At 44.1% G+C, this 19,132-nt stretch overlaps 1 protein-coding gene across 1 annotated transcript in view; it reads left to right on the forward strand.

Moving 5' to 3' along the window:
• The first annotated feature begins 9,399 nt into the window (after positions 1-9,399).
• LOC124618570 (carbonic anhydrase 4-like) overlaps positions 9,400-19,132 on the forward strand; it is an 80,312-nt gene continuing 70,579 nt past the window's right edge. Inside the window, exon 1 of the mRNA XM_047145364.1 lies at positions 9,400-9,542. Within this exon, the coding sequence (XP_047001320.1) occupies positions 9,400-9,542 (143 nt within the window). The remainder of the gene's footprint in view (positions 9,543-19,132) is intronic.

Genomic DNA, 19,132 nt, shown 5'->3' on the forward strand with positions numbered 1-19,132 from the left:
ACCAGACAGCGTGGTCATCGGTCTCATCGGATTAGGGGAGGATTGGGGAGGAAGTCGGCCGTGCCCTTTCAGAGGAACCATCCCGGCATTTGCCTGGAGTGATTTAGGGAACTCACGGAAAACCTAAATCAGGATGGCCGGACGCGGGATTGAACCGTCGTCCTCCCGAATGCGAGTCCAGTGTCTAACCACTGCGCCACCCCGCTCGGTAAACTTATTCTAGGATTGAAGACAACTGTGTAAGTTGAAATGACTTGTTTAATGTTGCAATATTAGCACAAAAATACACGCTTTTACACAGTTTTCAATGTGACAACAAAAAAAAGTTGTCAGGGTAACGCATTTCGTCAATATCAAAAAGTGAAATAATCCTGAACATAACAATATTAAATATTAACTCTCAGATGCTGAAATTATCCTAAACATGACAATATCGAAGTTTGACTAGAAGTTTCTTTACAAAATTGTTCCTATACTTACGTTATGATGTGGGTCAGTACTACGAAAACCGTCCGATTCCGGTTCAAAGTTCGGTACTATTTTTAGGGTGACAATCGAGTCTATGGTGGATGGTTAGCTATGTGACAAATTGAGCAAAAGATTACCCATGTTCCCTCGAGTATACAGTGGACGCAAGCTGGTGAAACAACAAGTTTAGACCTCTGGATGCGATATTTACCTTAAGCTGTGATGACCTGTCGTCTACTAGGCTGCGCTCTTCCGTTGAAATTCCTATAAAACGAATTACACCTCTGCTGAATTTTCCTGCAGAAACTTTCCCTATGTTCCTCATTATGCGAAAGAACATGTACTCATCCCTAGTCTTAGCATGTGGCGATATACACTGTCTCCCCATGTGGGTTCTTTCGTTCTTCACATCACGGCTTTTTTCGACCAATAGGAGCGTTCCTATTATTTGGTGGAAACTCTCTCTACCAATCACAAGGGCTCTACCATTAAATTGCATTGAAACTTTGGGTCTTTTCTCCTTTCAAACGTGTTTCCGCCAATTGGACGTTTTGTGCCTGTTCCAGCACCCTAAATGCCTACATTGACTCTATGTGTACCACTTGCTGGACACATGATCGAAAATGCGTGACCGGTCTTGTTTCGTACCCATTTGGAATTCTGAAACGCAGTTTTCTAGAAGCTTTCGTTCCTGTCCTCCCTCAGATGGGCTGTTGTACACGCTTTCCCCGTCTGAGTCACCTGGTCGGTCATTGACTTTCCGCCTGGGACACCCCTGTAAGTGGTTTCGGTGGTACCACCTGTAGTGCGCCCTTACCTCTGCCCTTGTCCCTCTGAATTCCAAACTAAAGTGCCTCTCACTGCTTGTTTCACTTTTCACTCAAACATGTATTATAGGATCGATTGAGTGTCATCCTTTTTTGCATTAAAAACTGATAGGCAAATTTGCTCATTACCGCCGAATTAAGTTAGGTATCATATTCACCTTCCCGTTGCAATGTATAAAGCTCTCATGTAAGGTGCGAATCTGACCCTCATTTGTTCTGCCACCTTATATCACATCCGATTAATAAGAAAGAAAGTGAACATTCAAAGCATAGATTCACGTTTAATTTTCTAAGAGTATTACGAAGGCTCTTATTTGCTCTTGCAGCAATCGCTAGAGGAGAGGCTTTCTCGTGGAGAAACATGTCCTCGAAATTGATAGAGAGAGCATTCCAGAAAATTTAGAGTTTCAGTCATATGTAATGTACGCATTACCACAGATATTATGATGGGTTCCGAAAAATTCATGTGTGATGTAACGATTATTTATGTTGCAGATGTGTTTCGTTTTTATGTCAAGGACATCTAAAGCGGTTTTTGTTTCACACTTGTTACTAACCAATTAAATACTGTTCACACTACAGTTTTTACTTGAATGAAGTATTGTTTACAGTTACTCATCTGTTCTGCGTATCTCACATCTGCTCGTATGTTAGAGGGTGGACTTGACTTACAATAATTAGGCACATATTTGTGGGAAGTTCGTTTGGTTTTATTATTTCAACAACTCGTTTTCCACCAGCTAAATGACGTGTAACACTACTAATGTGGGACGAATTTCAGATTAAACTACGATGACGCGAAGATTTTTGATTTTTGTCATAACACTGTTCACTGTGTCATAACCCTGTTCAAGTCTTGTTTCTGTTTATAAGTGTTGGCAACCTATAGTCCGTTTCTGCATATCCTTTCTATCTCTTCGTGTGTGTGTTTGTGTGTGTGTGTGTGTGTGTGTGTGTGTGTGTGTGTGTGTTCTGCGAGCGCCTGTATGCGTGCGAGTCTAACATTAGAAAGGTAATGAAATGTTTTGTGTTGTATGTCACAGGGATATTAACATCACGCTAAGATACTTGAAAAATGGGATAGTCGATATCGTACGATAAGGGTTGAATTCCATTAAAAAATCAGAGTTCCGGTACTATTATCTGAAGTACTTGCTACATCAGAAGTATTTGACATAATGTAGCTAAAGACGAAGGAATTGTGGAAACAAGGAAATTGAGCGATCCCTACGCAGACATGTCCTGATTTTTCGTAAGTGAAGTTCTCTGTATTATTTGAGAAGAAAATCATTGGAATATGCCTATAACTTTAGAGCACGAAAAGCAACTGGGAAAAAAATATGTTGCTACAAGATAAAGGTCTTGGAATCTACTGCCAAAAATGACCTCTCCAACAAACTTATCATATTTCTGGAAAGCTAACATACTGACTGTGGACTGCACTGTTTATTACCATTTCCACAAGTGAAATTTCGATATTTAATTCATTTTCAGGAGGTTAAGCTGTAATTGGTAACGAATACTGAAGTTAGACGTTCCAGAGTGAAAAGCATACTTCTTCCACAGAAGAAACGTGTCAGTTATCAGTGTGGATTATTTCACAGCAAGAACATTGGCGCAGTGATAGCGCCGATTTCCGTTAGAACACACAGATAAGCGCTGGTGGGCTTGGCTCGCACTTGGATGGGTGACCGTCCGAGTCTAAGGTGTGCTGTTGGCGTGGGGACTGAACCCAGCCCTTGTAAAGCCAGCTGAGGAGCTACTCTAATGAGAAGCAGCGGCTTTGGTCACGAAACCTAACAACGACCGGGAGAGCGGTATTCTGACGACATATGTCTCCAGATCTGTGTCTGGTAACGCCTGTCGCCGGAGGATGAGACGGCGGTCGGTCGGTAGCATTGAGCCTTCCGACGCTTGTTCGGACGAAATTTGTTTGAGTTTGTTATTTCATGTGAGTTGAGTGAAACAAGTGTGTGTTCAGATTGGGGAATACCTAACTTGAGTCTTCTTCTTCTTGTGCTACTGCCGTTATCCCGCAGTGTGCGCAGGGTCGGCAGGGTTAAGTATGGAGTTGGCATGGCTAATTTTAAGGGGTGGTTGGATGTCCTTCCTGCCGCCATCCCATACCCTCTGGGATGGAAGTAGTGTACCCTAGCTGCCTGCGTCTAGTGTAAATCGTGAAATAGTGTGAATGAGTTGCAAATGCTTGCGAGTCGTGTAACTGAGGCGGGACGTGGGGACCAGCCCGGTATTCACCTAGTAGGACGTCGGTTTGCAGTAGGGTTTTGGAGCATATACTGTATTCAAACATTATGAATCACCTGGAAGGGAACGATCTATTGATATGTAATCAGCATGGTTTCAGAAAACATCGTTCTTGTGCAACGCAGCTAGCTCTTTATTCGCACGAAGTAATGGCCGCTATCGACAGGGGATCTCAAGTTGATTCCGTATTTCTAGATTTCCGGAAGGCTTTTGACACCGTTCCTCACAAGCGACTTCTAATCAAGCTGCGGGCCTATAGGATATCGTCTCAGTTGTGCGACTGGAGTCGTGATTTCCTGTCAGGAAGGTCGCAGTTCGTAGTAATAGACGAAAAATCATCGAGTAAAACTGAAGTGATATCAGGTGTTCCCCAGGGAAGCGTCCTGGGACCTCTGCTGTTCCTGATCTATATAAATGACCTGGGTGACAATCTGAGCAGTTCTCTTAGGTTGTTCGCAGATGATGCTGTAATTTACCGTCTAGTAAGGTCATCCGAAGACCAGTGTCAGTTGCAAAGCGATTTAGAAAAGATTGCTGTATGGTGTGGCAGGTGGCAGTTGACGCAAAATAACGAAAAGTGTGAGGTGATCCACATGAGTTCCAAAAGAAATCCGTTGGAATTGGATTACTCGAAAAATAGTACAATTCTCAAGGCTGTCAATTCAACTAAGTACCTGGGTGTTAAAATTACGAACAACTTCAGTTGGAAAGACCACATAGGTAATATTGTGGGGAAGGCGAGCCAAAGGTTGCGCTACGGTCGCAGGTTCGAATCCTGCCTCGGGCATGGATGTGTGTGATGTCCTTAGGTTAGTTAGGTTTAAGTAGTTCTAAGTTCTAGGGGACTGATGACCACAGATGTTAAGTTCCATAGTGCTCAGAGCCATTTGAGCCAAAGGTTGCGTTTCATTGGCAGGTCACTTAGAAGATGCAACAAGTCCACTAAAGAGACAGCTTACACTACACTCGTTCGTCCTCTGTTAGAATATTGCTGCGCGGTGTGGGATCCTTACCAGGTGAGATTGACGGAGGACATCGAAAGGGTGCAAAAAAGGGCAGCTCGTTTTGTATTATCACGTAAGAGGGGAGAGAGTGTGGCAGATATGATACGCGAGTTGGGATGGAAGTCATTAAAGCAAAGACGTTTTTCGTCGCGGCGAGATCTATTTATTCAGTCACCAACTTCCTCTTCCGAATGCGAAAATATTTTGTTGAGCCCAGCCTACATAGGTAGGAATGATCATCAAAATAAAAAAAGAGAAATCAGAGCTCGAACAGAAAGGTTTAGGTGTTCGTTTTTCCCGGGCGCTGTTCGGGAGTGGAATGGTAGAGAGATAGTATGATTGTGGTTCGATGAACCCTCTGCCAAGCACTTAAATGTGAACTGCAGAGTAATCATGTAGATGTATATGTAGATGTAGATGTGGAAAACCGCCTAAAGGCCACATCCAGGCTGGCCGGCACACCGGCTGTCGTCGTTAATCCGCCTGGCGGATTCGATCCGGGGCCGGCGCGCCTGCCCGAGTCCAGGAAGCAGCGGATTAGCGCTGTCGACTACCCTGGCGGGTGAATACCTAACTTGAGTATCTGTTAGTAACTGCAACTTCAGCACTTGAGAATGATTACAAGTCGCAACTGCTAGTGTAGAAATTATAACAAATGGTGCAGTCGACGGCGCAATTGCTGTTATGTTAAAATTTCAATAAGACTGTGAACCCGTAGCAAATACAATTCTGCAAACTGATCTTAAGTTCTTCGTATCACAGCAGGAGAAACAGGACGTGTTCCATTATTTTGACTCGTATTGTAACGTGAGTTTGTGGAGTGCACCGCGCCGCTGTCCGCAGGGGTATCCTCCACGCAAGGCGAGGAGCAGGACGAGGAGTCGGCGGAGGCGGCGGCGCGCGCCGTGATGGAGGCCATGGAGATGGCGCGTGGCAAGGGGCTGCTGCCCTCGCCCACCGAGCTCCACCTGGACACGGCCAAGACGTGCGCCACTCTGCCGCCGCTGCGCTGGCACCACTGGGGACACCAGCCCCACAAGATGAGGCTCACAAACACCGGCTGCACAGGTGCGACCGCCCCGACCTCCTCCCCCTATGCCAACCTCTTCAGCTCAGAGTAGCACTCATGCCCAGCGTTCTCGTTTATTTGTTGCATATATTCCAGTCGTAACCCTTATGGTCCTTGTTGCGCTTGGGTGACCTGCTTGCCTCAACGACACTGTTACTCGAAGCGTAGGTGCAACCACAACAGATGGGTGTTTGTGCAGTGGCCAGTAGAAAATTTGGTTCCTCGAGAGGGCCAGCCGCCTTTTTAGTAGCTGCAATGACAGCACTTCGGATGACTGACTGACTGAGCTTGTAACATTAGCCAAGATGACCTTGCTGTCCCAGTACTGCGAACGCCAGAATCAACAGAAAACTGCAGTCGTTACTTTAGTAACTAAGGGAAGACAGATGTCGCCAAATAGACCTTCGGAGGATGGGAAAACAGCTATATGAATATCAAGAGTTCAGATCGCAAACCAGGAGTAAGCAACGAAGGGAAAGCTGAGAGGGGGATGAATATATAGAATGCCTACACAAGAGAAATGAAGTTGAAGGCAAAATTATAAAAGCCAAGAGCAATTAGACAAAAATGGACTGATAGATACGATACTGCGAGAAGAATTTGACAGGGCGCTGAAAGACGTAAGTCAGATGAGGCCCCTGGAGGAGACGACATTCTCCTAGAAATATAGTGATGCTTGGGAGAGCCAGCCACGACTAAACAAATCCACCTAGTGTGCAAGATACATGAGACAGGCGAAATATCCTAAGACTTCAAGAAGAATGTAATAGTTCCAATTACAAATAGTGCAGTTTCTGATAGTTGTGAATATTAACGAACTACTGGTTTCATAAGTAAATTTATAAAATAATGGTACGATTTTAGTAAAGAAGAATGGAAAAAGAGGTAGAAGCTGAAGGGAAGGTCACTCTGGGTTCCGGAGGAATGTAGGAACACGCGAGGCAATAGTGACTCTGCAGCTAATCTTAGCAGATGTGTTAAAGTAAGGTAACGCTGCGCACTGTGAGCCTTCGGTCTAACGCACTGCTTTCCGGGCGGGAAGACGTGCCGGTCCCCGGCACGAATCCTCCCGGTGGATTAGTATCGAGGTCCGGTATGCCCACTAGTTTGTGGATGGTTTTTAAGGCGGTTTTCCATCAGCCTCGGCTAATGCGGGCTGGTTCCCCTTATTCCGCCTCTGTTACACTATGTAGGCAATTGCTGCGCAAACACTTTCTCCACGCACGCGTACACGGTAAGTACTCTACCACGCGAACATTGGTGTTACACTCGTCTGGTGTGAGATGTTCTCGGGGGGCCGAACCGCACAATAACCCTGGGTTCGATGTGGGGCGGCGGTGGGGTGAGTGGACTGCTGTAGCCTGTTGTGGGGTTGTGAACCACTGAGGGCTACGGCGGGTACAAAGCCGCTAGCCTCTCCGTCGTTTCTAGGTCTCCAGTTCGACACTAGTACAAATATAAGGTGATGTTACGTTTATAGCATTTTTTGATTGAGAGAGAAGCTTTTGACAAAATTGTATAGGCTAAACTCTTTGGAATTTTGAAATTAACCGAAATAAAACACAGGAAACGAAAGTTTATTTACAACGTCTGCACAAGCAACCTCATAGTTTTAAGAATCGAAGGAAATAAGAGGGAAACAGTGATTTAGAATGGAGTGATGCTGGCTTGCAGCCTGTTCCCAATGTTACTGTTTACTGAGGAAGCATTGTAGAAAACCAAGGAGGTATTTGAAGACGGAATTTAAATGCAGAAGGAAGATACAAAAAATTTGAGGTTTGCCGATGATATTGTAATTTCGTCAAAGACAACAAAGGACTTGGAAGTGCAGTTCAGTGCATTAGCTATTCTCTCGAAAAGAGTAAAACAAGGGTTATGAAATTAAATCAGGCAATGCTGAATGTATTATTTTATGAAATGACAAAGTAAAAGTAATAGCCTAGTTTTGATATTTCGATAGTAAAATAAATAATGGCATAAAATGCAGACGTGCGATGACAAGAAAGAAATTTCTGAAGAAGAGAAATTCATCTACATCGAATACAAATTTAAATGTTCCCTGAATGTGTTTGTCTGGAGAAAAAAAGTCAAACGTCGACTGTAAATAGATCAGACAATAAGAGAATTTAAGCTTTCGAAATGTGGTGCCACGGAAGAATACTGAAGATGACAGGGGTAGCTCGAGTAACTAAAGAGGAGGCACTGAATCAAATTGGGGAGAAAAGGTATTTCTGGCACCATTTTCCTAAAAGAAGGAACTGGTTAATAAGACGCTCCTTGAAGTATGTAGGAACCGTCAGTTTATAACTGTGTGGGGTAAAATTTGTAAAGGGTCCCAAGAGGTGAGAGTAGTAGATAGATTCAAATGGATGTTATTTTCAGTAGTTATTCGGAGGTGAAGAGACTCTCACAGGATAGAGTAGCGTGAAGAGTTGCGTCAAACGAGTCTTCGGACAGAAGACTACAACAACATATTCCAATTTTTGTCTTCCCGTACAGTTTTACCCTCTACGGCTCCTCGTACAATATAAGTCATTTCATAATGTCTTAACACATGTTCTATCAATCTGTCTCATTTCCTCATTTCTTACCATTTCAGTGAACTTGATTTTCAGTTTTCTTCAATAACAGCAAATTTCAAACGACTATATTTTCTTCTTTTTCAGTTTTCCTACATTCCATGATTCATTTCCATACAGTGCAGTGTTCAATACGTACATTCTCAGACATCTTACCCTTGAACTGAGGCACATGTTTGATACTAGTGGACTTCTTTCAATGATGAAAGCCTCCTTTCCGAGTGCTAATCTGCTTCTTACGTGTCTGCTTACATTTCGTAAATCAAATTAGACGTCTGAGTGGCCTCTTCTGAGTGGCCTCTTCTTCTCACAGCGGGACAACGTTTTGCGACGCTGTTATTTTGATCGAGTTCCACACGTGCTAATTCGTTGAAGTGAGATCCTAAGTATCTTTCTAAAGCCACACACACACACACGCACACACACTCACACACACACACACACACACACACACATATGGTGTGTAGTGGAAGATGTTTCAGGTAGGAATATCTGTCCTTTGCTGTGAGTGTGATGGTTATTCTGGGCTGAGCAGTTGTTTAAGAACAGACGATGGTCGGTGTATTCTTATGGTATATCTTTTCTATTTACACTTATACATGAGCATGCTTCAAATGGACTTTCTTTCCTTCACCCTCATGGTAGACACATATCGTGTTTGTATCAGTGTTTATAATGTATATGCAAGATAGATTGACAGGGGGGGGGGGGGACATAGGAAGTATTAAATGATATGCTGCATCATCGTCAGTGCTGCTGTCTATAGTTACGACTGATGCCTTTTTACTTTTAAAATGGCATGTGTCCTTGACTGAGGTCCCTATGAAAATAATATCGTTTTACAGAATCCAATAGAATGTACACGAAGTGACGGACTAATATCCCTCTGGCATCACTTTGCACTGTTAACTATGTAGTATCTAAAGCAATAGCAAAGTCGAATCACGAAAGCACGGATTGATTTCATTTTAAAAATATGAGATTAAGTTATGTATATGATGCTTTCCAACTGTCTGTGATGTAACCGTAGAAACAGGTTTCGCATGAAATGTGGAAAAAAATACTTTGTGCCTCATACTGAAATTGTTAATAGGCAGATTCATATTACTCATTAAATAAATTTCATAACATACCTCAAGGAAATCGCGGATGCTCGCCTCCAGTATGTTGCTGATGTGTCTGCAGTGATGGTGAGTGCTAAGTGGCGAGCGAAGGTGCGGGCCCATTTGACCGGCGGCCCCCTGCTGGGCCGCTACGTGTTCTCCCAGCTGCACTTCCACTGGGGACAGCAGGACACCGAGGGCAGCGAGCACACGCTGCAGGGCGACAGGTGAGTCGAGCGCGCGCCACTCCTTGTAGCCACAACTGTACGCGGGCTAGTCAGTAACTCGTAACTACCACTTCCAAGACAACAAGATGATCTTGTTACTCGTTCTCGGCATATTCACCCTGGAATGCAATACATTTTCCACAACGATGGATAGCTTGGCAAAGTCCTTGATTGTAGAAGTCTGCATTATGGCTGTTGAAGAAACATTTCATCCTGGAAACACCTCGTCGTCATTCTAGCAACGCCTTCCATACAGTGGTTGTTTCATCTGAGGACAGAGGATAACCTGCTCCTGGGTTCCCGGGTTCGATTCCCGCCGGGGTCAAGGATTTTCTCTGCCTCGTGATGACTGGGTGTTGTGTGATGTCCTTAGGTTAGTTAGGTTTAAGTAGTTCTAAGTTCTAGGGGACTGATTATCATAGATGTTAAGTCCCATAGTGCTCAGAGCCATTTGAACAGAGGAAGATGTCACTTTGTAGAAGCGAGAATATGTGGCATAAGACAAAATCTGATGGGCCAAAGAAGCGATATGTGTGACTGTTGCCTGTGCAGAATGAACTAGCGTTTCGTTGTGAAGCAAAAATACCCCGTTGGACAGCTTCTTGTGATGCTTCTTCGTCTTAACATCGTCCAATATCACCTATGGAGATTAAGAAATATGCTCTTTCGACATGCCCTTTCGACATGCTCTTTCGACAGCTTTTCACTTATTAGCGTAATGTGTCAGCACTACAACATGCCAGGGCCAAAAAATACTCACCATGACTTTGCCCGATGATGGTCGGGCCTTCACTTTTCTCGGAATTGACTAATCCTCGTGGCTTCACTATTTGATTTTTCCCTTTGTCTTGCAGTCATAGCGGCACACTTAGTTCTCGCCCATGGTGATGAGGCTGATAAGGAAGTACCATGTATGACTTGACCAAAAGGTAACGTAACATTCACTTTTCTCACTTACTGCGAAAGCAGTGCTCCAATCGGCCAGCAAGCTAGGCTTCTGAATGCGATATCGGATGAGAGGGAACAGTATCATTTAAATTGACTTCTAGCATAGTTCTTAGAGTAGGTCGTTTACACTGATTTCTAACATATTTCTTTCAAAAAAATGGTTCAAATGGCTCTGAGCACTATGGGACTCGTCTGCTGAGGTCATTAGTCCCCTAGAACTTAGAACTAGTTAAAGGTAACTAACCTAAGGACATCACAAACATCCATGCCAGAGGCAGGATTCGAACCTGCGACGTAGCGGTTATGCGGTTCCAGACTGCAGCGCCTTTAAGCGCACGGCTACTTCGACCGGCATAGTTCTTTCAATAGGGAGTGTGTGAAGTACCATAAAAAGCGATAATAACTAAAAAGTGACGCCATAATTGTCTTTCTTTAGTTCTCAAAGGGCTCCGTAAGGTTGGAAACAGTGCATGACAGCGTAGTCCCTTTACAGTTCACTTGTAATGTAGAGATATTTATTGAAGAATGTTGTTTTCTTTTAAGAACGAAAAATTGCTACTAAACGCTGGAGATCCTCAATTCGATTTTGAAGCAAAAGTAATGACATTTGCAAAAATATTCTTATATTAGAAAGTCGAGTCAAGTGTAAGAATGGGCGTATCATTAGACACTATAAATTTCTTTTACATGTCAAGAAAAGTGCCTATCATAATATGAACAACCAACAATAAAAATATATGCTTCCTATGCATGAAATGAAATGCTTCTTTGTATTTTATTGGTTTCAGCAGACTAAGCTGCAAGTATGCACATAGTCGGAAGTATTTCTTCATGAATATGTTATAGCTTAACGGTATGGTACTCAGTCAGTGATATTCCGCTGTCTTTACATTTATTTCACAGTAATCCATGTCTCTTGGTAATTTGGTAATGCATGAAACACAAGAATATAATAACTATTTTGTTGATTAAGTGGAAAAGTAATAAAGAACATACGCTATCCTTAAGACTCATGTCACTGCTTTCTCGCCGCTTGGAGCGCTAGTGTCGAGCCAACTGTCAAACGGAAACCACTTCCACAACAGAGTGGCGCGGCTTACGAATTTGTATGTATGAGACTGTGACTTGATACATTTGCAGCATCTCCACAGAAGCTTCGCTTCAGTGGTCTTACTGAATGGATATGGGCAATCACGGAACCCAGCGGGCGCTGACTAGTGTCATGATCAAAATGTAATGTAAAACGTTGAAAACTGATGCATGACTTGACTTACACATGACTTGATCTTCAATTTTTGTACTATTGCCTCGAGTGTAATACGCTGGTCTTCGAGAACAGAGATCTCTAACTCTCTTAAGATTCGCTGTTCTTCATAGAAGGGCAGTTGCCATTTCGTTCTTCTTGATTTACACTAGTTTGACTCTGGTGGAAGCGTTTGCTCCGTCTAACCACTGTGTCATAAGGTGGTGCATTTTAGCGTATACCTCCACCAACGCAGTTTAGATTGCTCCAGCGTTACTCCCCTTCAAATGCGGAAAACGATTTACCGCACGATACCCGACTTTATAAACAGGCTACGTTACCTACGTCACTATGCTTTTGCTTCACCAGCCGTCTGACATCGTACTGTGTGCCATTACTTCTTTCATGTAACTCGAAACAAACGCAAAAAATAATTGTGTAACTTTTACTTTTTTCGAGGTGGTTATTGAAACTTATGATTATCCTTGCTACACACACGCCGCTACAGGTTTACCTGTCAAGTCTGCCGCATGATTCTACTGTTGACAGACACACACAAGTCGAGTCAAGTGCAGTAAGCCCCAACCGTACTAAACCTCAAAAAATGGTTCAAATGGCTCTGAGCACTATGGGACTCAACTGCTGTGGTCATAAGTCCCCTAGAACTTAGAACTACTTAAACCTAACTAACCTAAGGACAGCACACAACACCCAGCCATCACGAGGCAGAGAAAATCCCTGACCCCGCCGGGAATCGAACCCGGGAACCCGGGCGTGGGAAGCGAGAACGCTACCGCACGACCACGAGATGCGGGCTACTAAACCTCAAGAAGCGTCTCAGATTAGCCGGTGAGTTCGTAGATGATGGTATAAGGGGCGTACCGTATAACTGGCAACGTTTTCACACCCGAGTTTTGTGGTAATGGAGCCAGTCCGACCATGAACTGACTCTCTGATCCGCCGTGTAGAAATTCTTCCTGCCTGTTACCTGCTCGCATAGTCTTACGTCCCATTTCAGAGTCGTAGTAGTGCCGTCGGATTCTGAAAGTGCAATACTACAGGCTGTGTTTTACTTAATGAAGCTGGAAGAATTTGTTTGTGCAAATAATTTTTGCACTGAATGACATTATCGTGCGTTTATTTAAGAAACACCGTAAAATGAATTTGTTCACACTGACTATAAACTAACTAATAACGGCACAAGAGCATGGTCTACCGCATGACTAGATCGAAAGGCATCCTATCGACGACTGCCGACTTTGGCGCACTGTCTGCAACTTGAGTGTACAATCGTTATTGTTCGTATAAGATCGTACATCTTCAGTTATGCGTTTATTTATTGATGTCAGGATTTCTTGGCATTGTAAAATTGCTTAAAGGAAGGTTTTATGACCCGTAGACTACTCCTAATGTCTCAGTAGCAAAAGACAACTTTTGTTACAAACATGTATTAATAAGTCACTTGATTCGTGCCAGAATAAAAGTACTTCCTCTGCGTATCTCTTTGCTGACGTTGCGAGCGGTTTCTGTATCGGTTCCTCGTCCCACTGGCTCTGAACGCGCCAGATGGCCAACCGCCTCTGCTAGCCAGCTCCTTATTCCATACATACTGCAGCGCCGATACATTCACTTCACTTCTCGTATGTGAAATAGCAAAACTGGAAATTACGTAAAATGCGCTGTTACCTGCAAATTAGGTTTACCTTACAAACGTGACAGTTTACCGGTTATCATGACTACAACAGACAGTGTTCTAGTCGCTGTAGGAGTAGTAATGATGAACGAAGAATCTTATAAGCGTCGGAAAAACGTTAAGTTCATCAGAAAAAAATGATAATCACCAGCTTAAAAGAGCACGTAGCTCGTTGTGAAGCGCTTCACTTGATGCGTAGTTGATAACAGGTGGTTGTGTGACCACTCACCATTGTCCTATCTCATAGCTGTCGAGTGGTGTTTACATTTCAGACGGTTGTAAAGAATCGAGCAATATGATCGATCGATGTGAAGAGGTGACAGAATAACAAGAAGGAGCTGCTATGTTTGGATGTGCCCATGGCCACTCAGTGAATGATTTTTCCCGACTTCTTAGTGTATCAATGCATGCTTCCCCAAGAACGATGTAGCTCCAGCAGCCATCTAACACAGTGTAAAAACAGTGCTCGTAAAAAGGTAATAATAGACTGGGACCAGAGAGGAGTGTCACGCTTTGTCAGTAACAGTCCGTTTGGTACCCGATAGAAATGACTGCAGTTAGTAATTATGGGGCCCATCTACCCAGTTTCTGAGCAAATATTGCGAAGGGAACTGCATGCTATGGACATTTGTTGTCGGATTTCTCACTGATCACTGCGGCACCGGAAACTCCACATCAGTGGGCCAAATACACTGATGCTGGTGACTAGAATCATTTAGGAGGTCGATGAGTTGCTGTTTTCCGTCCTTCAGAATGATGCAGGGCATCGAGTGCAGCGATGCCCATTGAGCATTTTAAACTGATGCATGTAGAAGGTGTTGTTCAAGCAGTAGGTGGCTCTTTGATATTTCCGGTGTTGCTTTCGCACAGTGTCGTGGCGTCTCAACTGCTGAGGTCATTAGTCCCCTAGAACTTAGAACTACTTAAACCTAACTAACCTAAGGACATCGTTCTCGCTTCCCGCGCCCGGGTTCGATTCCCGGCGGGGTCAGGGATTTTCTCTGCCTCGTGATGACTGGGTGTTGTGTGATGTCCTTAGGTTAGTTAGGTTTAAGTAGTTCTGAGTTCTAGGGGACTGATGCCCATAGCTGTTAAGTCCCATAGTGCTCAGAGCCATTTGAACCTAAGGACATCACACACATCCATGCCCGAGGCAGGACCGTAGCGGTCGTGCGGTTCCAGACTGAAGCGCCTAGAATCGCTCGGCCACAACGGCCGACTTTATTTGCGAATTCTAGTTCAACAAGTGTAGCTCTTTCTTGTATATTTTCATTATGAATATACTGTAGATACATTCGTCTTCTAAGGTGACCACAGCAGTGTTCAGAGCTGCTCGCAAAGCTTCCGGGCTCGACGAACACTCAACTCAGGCGGACCATCACATTTCGACTGGCCCACTAAAGTGGGGTAGTACATCATATTCACACAGATTAGACTAACCGGCCAATGATCTTCTTCAGTGCAGATGCACTCACATTACTCGAACTCTTACGGGAATCGGTGGATTGACTGCCGCGAGTGTGCAGGGGCACTATAAATGTAATGTGTGGACAGTAAATTGGGAATGTGGGTCTCACGGGGAGCGTGCCAGAGATAAGTCTCTGCAGTCACACTATGCTCTGTGTCCTCGGTAGCTCAGACGGATAGAGCGTCTGGCCTGTAAGCGGGAATTCCAGGTGCGAGTCCCGGTCGGCTAACACATTTTCAACTGTCCTTGTTGATATTTATCAACGCCTGTGAGCAGCTAAAAGTCTGGATTTCATTGTAATTTCAGGTCAAACAAATGGGAAAGGCATAATGTTGATTTTATTATTAACCGCCGCATAGACAGTTTGGTCAGCGTGAGTACCGGAGGCGTCGACGAGATGCTGCATCTGCAATATTAGCTCTGGCGTTTTCATATGCTTGGGCACCATTTCGCGGAGCACTTTTCAGTTCTTAGTCCAGCGTGTGTCGAATATTTCGGAATACGTAGCTAGTTGCCCAAACCTTTCTTTCAAAATTTTTGATACTGTGTCAACGACAGCGTAGAAAATATCAGCTTTGTATTCCTCATCTGGAAGTTGTGTCCCGCAACTCACGTCGTCACTTTCATAATCAAAATATTTCGTCGTCTTGCCAATTCTGTTTTCATGAAATTCTGGCTCGATCTGTAAACTTTCAACTATCTATTTCACAGTTGTCTGCACATTAACAAAACCTTCAACATTGAAATTATCAATAAACTTCAAGAAATTTACTTACGACTTTCCGTCCATGTTTTCTGTTTGAAGTGCCATACTTACCGCATTAAAATCGAAGAGAAGATCATGCCTTATGACAATGCCTACAGTAGACCCGAAGATTTCTAATTCGTTCACAGCAAGCGTGTGTGATTCGCTCTTTGTTTTCGATTCATCAGTGCTACTGCTCTCCTCAAGATGGGACATCTCTTACTTGTGTTGCTTGGTACGCTATAGTACTGACGCTCACTACCCTACTTTCTCGAATATCTGAAAGCTTCTTCACTATTAAAGCAGGTACCCCGTTCAATAAGATTTCCCATCTGTATCTGAGTGGATACACAAAAAATTATGTACGTTCTTTGAATTATACCAAAAAATGTCACTGCTTTTGCTGTAGGTTTTGCCGCATCTCATAAGATAACATTAAGACTGTGGTAGTATATGGTGTATAAAATGCTTTTGGATTAGACTTACGATTTGGGCTTGAACACATCTTCCATGACCTTTTATATTTGCGCCTTATCGGAGGCCTGGCGTCTGCAGTCATGAATATAGAGATGTAGTTGATATAGTTTCAACAAAAAGGTTTCAGTCAAACTTTCTCCTGTAGTTGAAGTGGCGTTCAGAATTCGAGAAAGTGTCCTTCTACAGTCATTGTGTCTTGTGATAAGTTTACAGGTCTAACAATCGGTGTCATTTGTTCATTATATTTACTTTCCTCTACAGGATTAACAATGCCGTACTTTACTCTTTGGCAAGGATTTTTATGAGTTTATTTTGGATGTTTCTTCCAAGATAATGGTCATGAAGTTGTTGAGTTTTTACCCGACTTAAATGCTCCTGCGGAACAAGGCCAAATTTCGATATCATTTCAACCAAAGCAAGAAATTACCTTCATCACCTTGATAGAGGGTGTCACTGGTTTCTCTATATTTCGAATACAGAACCCATTTTCGACCCATTTTTTCTACATTAGGTAAAGTTATTATATAAAAATGAGTTCGAAATTTTCTTCTGTTTTTATTGAAAGGTTAACCAAAACCTGCCTTTCTGCACAATTTCATCCATAATGGACGATGTTAACGCATAGGCCAAATGCTTGGGTCTAGATCTGTGTTTATGTCACGACCGTTATTAGTAGGCCTACGTGCAGTTGAAACTTCCTGACAGATTAAAACTGTGTGCCCGACCGAGACTCGAACTCGGTACCTTTGCTTTTCCCGAGCAAATGCTCTATCAACTTTTTTCTTTTTTTTATCTTCTGTTTATGTGAAAAAGAGAGGGTTTGTCTGCTTTATGGCAAAAACGATTACCGCATTGCTTCTACCTCTTGTATTCGGAATAAATTAAAAAGAAATGGATTGTTTTAGTACCACAGTCAGCGGCAGGCTGGAGGAGGCATGGCGGGGAGGGCTCGAATTCCGAGGCCTAGCCACGATGTCTCTCTCCTCCTACCACTTAAGCGAACTATCATCTTTTTCTTATAAGAAGCAACAAAAACAAGGGAGCCATACTCCAAAAAATATGCCGATAATGTGAACTAAAAAAGGGAATCTTGCCCGCTGGGCTCGCCTTACCGATGCGGGTGGCCAGTACGAGGCGGTAGTCATTGCAATGGATGTCAGCAGTCATCAGCCGTCGGAGCGTCCGGGGCCGCTGCACACAGTCAGAGACTGTTTCTGTTATCATAGGGGATACGTGGAGACACCACGTCTACAAGACAATATCTGCTCACACCCGGCACACCGCAGCTGGGCAGTGAGTGTATGAATGACGACCGAAAGTAGTTAGTTAACGTTCCGGTACTTCGTTCGGTTCGTTAAGACCAGGAACTCGTCGATCATGCATTGCCACAAATCGAGAACTTCATTTTCGCCGTCGCGGTAAATGTAGTGTATCGCTGTTCCTTGGACCCAACTGACCGCTTTCATACGGGTCATCTGTAAATAGCATCGGGATAAAAGGGGTGCAGGGGAGCAATCGAAACATAGGAGCGGTGTAGCAGGAAAGCCAGTATCTGGCGGATCAGTTTCCAGCACTCGCGTGCTGAGTCACATTCAGTCTGTGTTCGTCCGTATGTACCGTCGCGCAGCGAGAGCACTTAGGATCGTCATTTAGGTAAATATGTAGCCTTCGTCGGGTCGGAAATTTCTCGTATGTGACCACATACCACGTCGATCGCACTAAAGTTGACAGGAAGGGCGCGTGAATGGCTCAACCCGCGTCCAGTCGACCGTGGAGTGCCAACTGAGCTACCCAAGCAACACTCATGACCCGCCCTTACAGCTTTACTTCCGCCACTACTTCGTCTCCTACCTTCTAAACTTCACTTCTTCCTCCTGCAGCTATTTCGTGTTTTATACAGTATCTCGTACTACAAACACGGTTTTCCTGGCACTGAGTAACTGATGTAACATTAGGTAGTGATTGGAAAATTCATGCAGTAAGATCGGGAACAAATAAACAACTGACCGATCTGATGAGCACTTACTGAAAAGCTGAGGTGATGTCAGTGAGACATCTGCGGATATTCATGCTCGGTCGAGTTGCAGAACTTCGGTCGCAACAAAATTTTGTACAGGCATGTTAGTCATTGAAAAAATGTTGGAGGGTGAGGGCTCAAAAATACTGAAGTCGGCAAATAAGGGACACCCTACTGTACATAATTTCTGGCAGCGGTGGTCATGGGAATGTACGATCGCAAGAAACCCGGGCTCCGGACGGCCAAGTGGCACTACCGAAACGGAAGATATCGTGTTCGGCGTATGGCTCCAACGCATCGAACTGCATCTGCAGCAGCTATTCGAGCAGCAGTTGGCACTGTAGTACCACAACAAACTGTTACAAATCGATTACTTCAAGGATGCTCCGAGCAAGACCCTCTGTAGCGTGCGTTCCACTGACCCCAAACGACTGCCCTTTGCGACTTCCGTGGTGTCAAGCGAGAGCTCATTAGGTGGCTGGGTGGAGGTCTCTCGTGTTTACTGATGAAAGATGGTTCTGCCTCGGTGCCAGTGATGCCCTTGTGTTGGTTAGGAGGAGACCAGACGCACTGTACCTACACCTGCAGTATTGTCTGGGGTGCCCTCCGTGGTTATCACACGCATCCTGACTGCAAATTTTTACGTCAGTCCGGTGAATCTACCTGTTGTGCTGCCATTCATGAGCAGCCTTCCAGGGGGTGTTTTCAACAGGGTAACGTTAGCCCTCATACGTCTGTTGTAACCCAACACGCCCTACGGTGTGTCAGCAAGCTGCTTTGGCCTGCTCGATCACCAGATCTGTTTCCAACCGAGCACATATGGAACATCGTCTTATGATAACTCCAGTGTCATTCACAAGTAGAAGTAACCATCACTGTATCGAGCGGCCAAGTGTAACAAGCATGGAACTCCATCCCACAAACTGACATTAGGCACCTGTACAACACAATGTATTCACGTTTGCAAGCTTGCATTCAACATTTTGGCGGCCACACTAG

The sequence above is a fragment of the Schistocerca americana genome, chromosome 1 (assembly GCF_021461395.2).
Source record: "Schistocerca americana isolate TAMUIC-IGC-003095 chromosome 1, iqSchAmer2.1, whole genome shotgun sequence".
Taxonomy (NCBI): domain Eukaryota; kingdom Metazoa; phylum Arthropoda; class Insecta; order Orthoptera; family Acrididae; genus Schistocerca; species Schistocerca americana.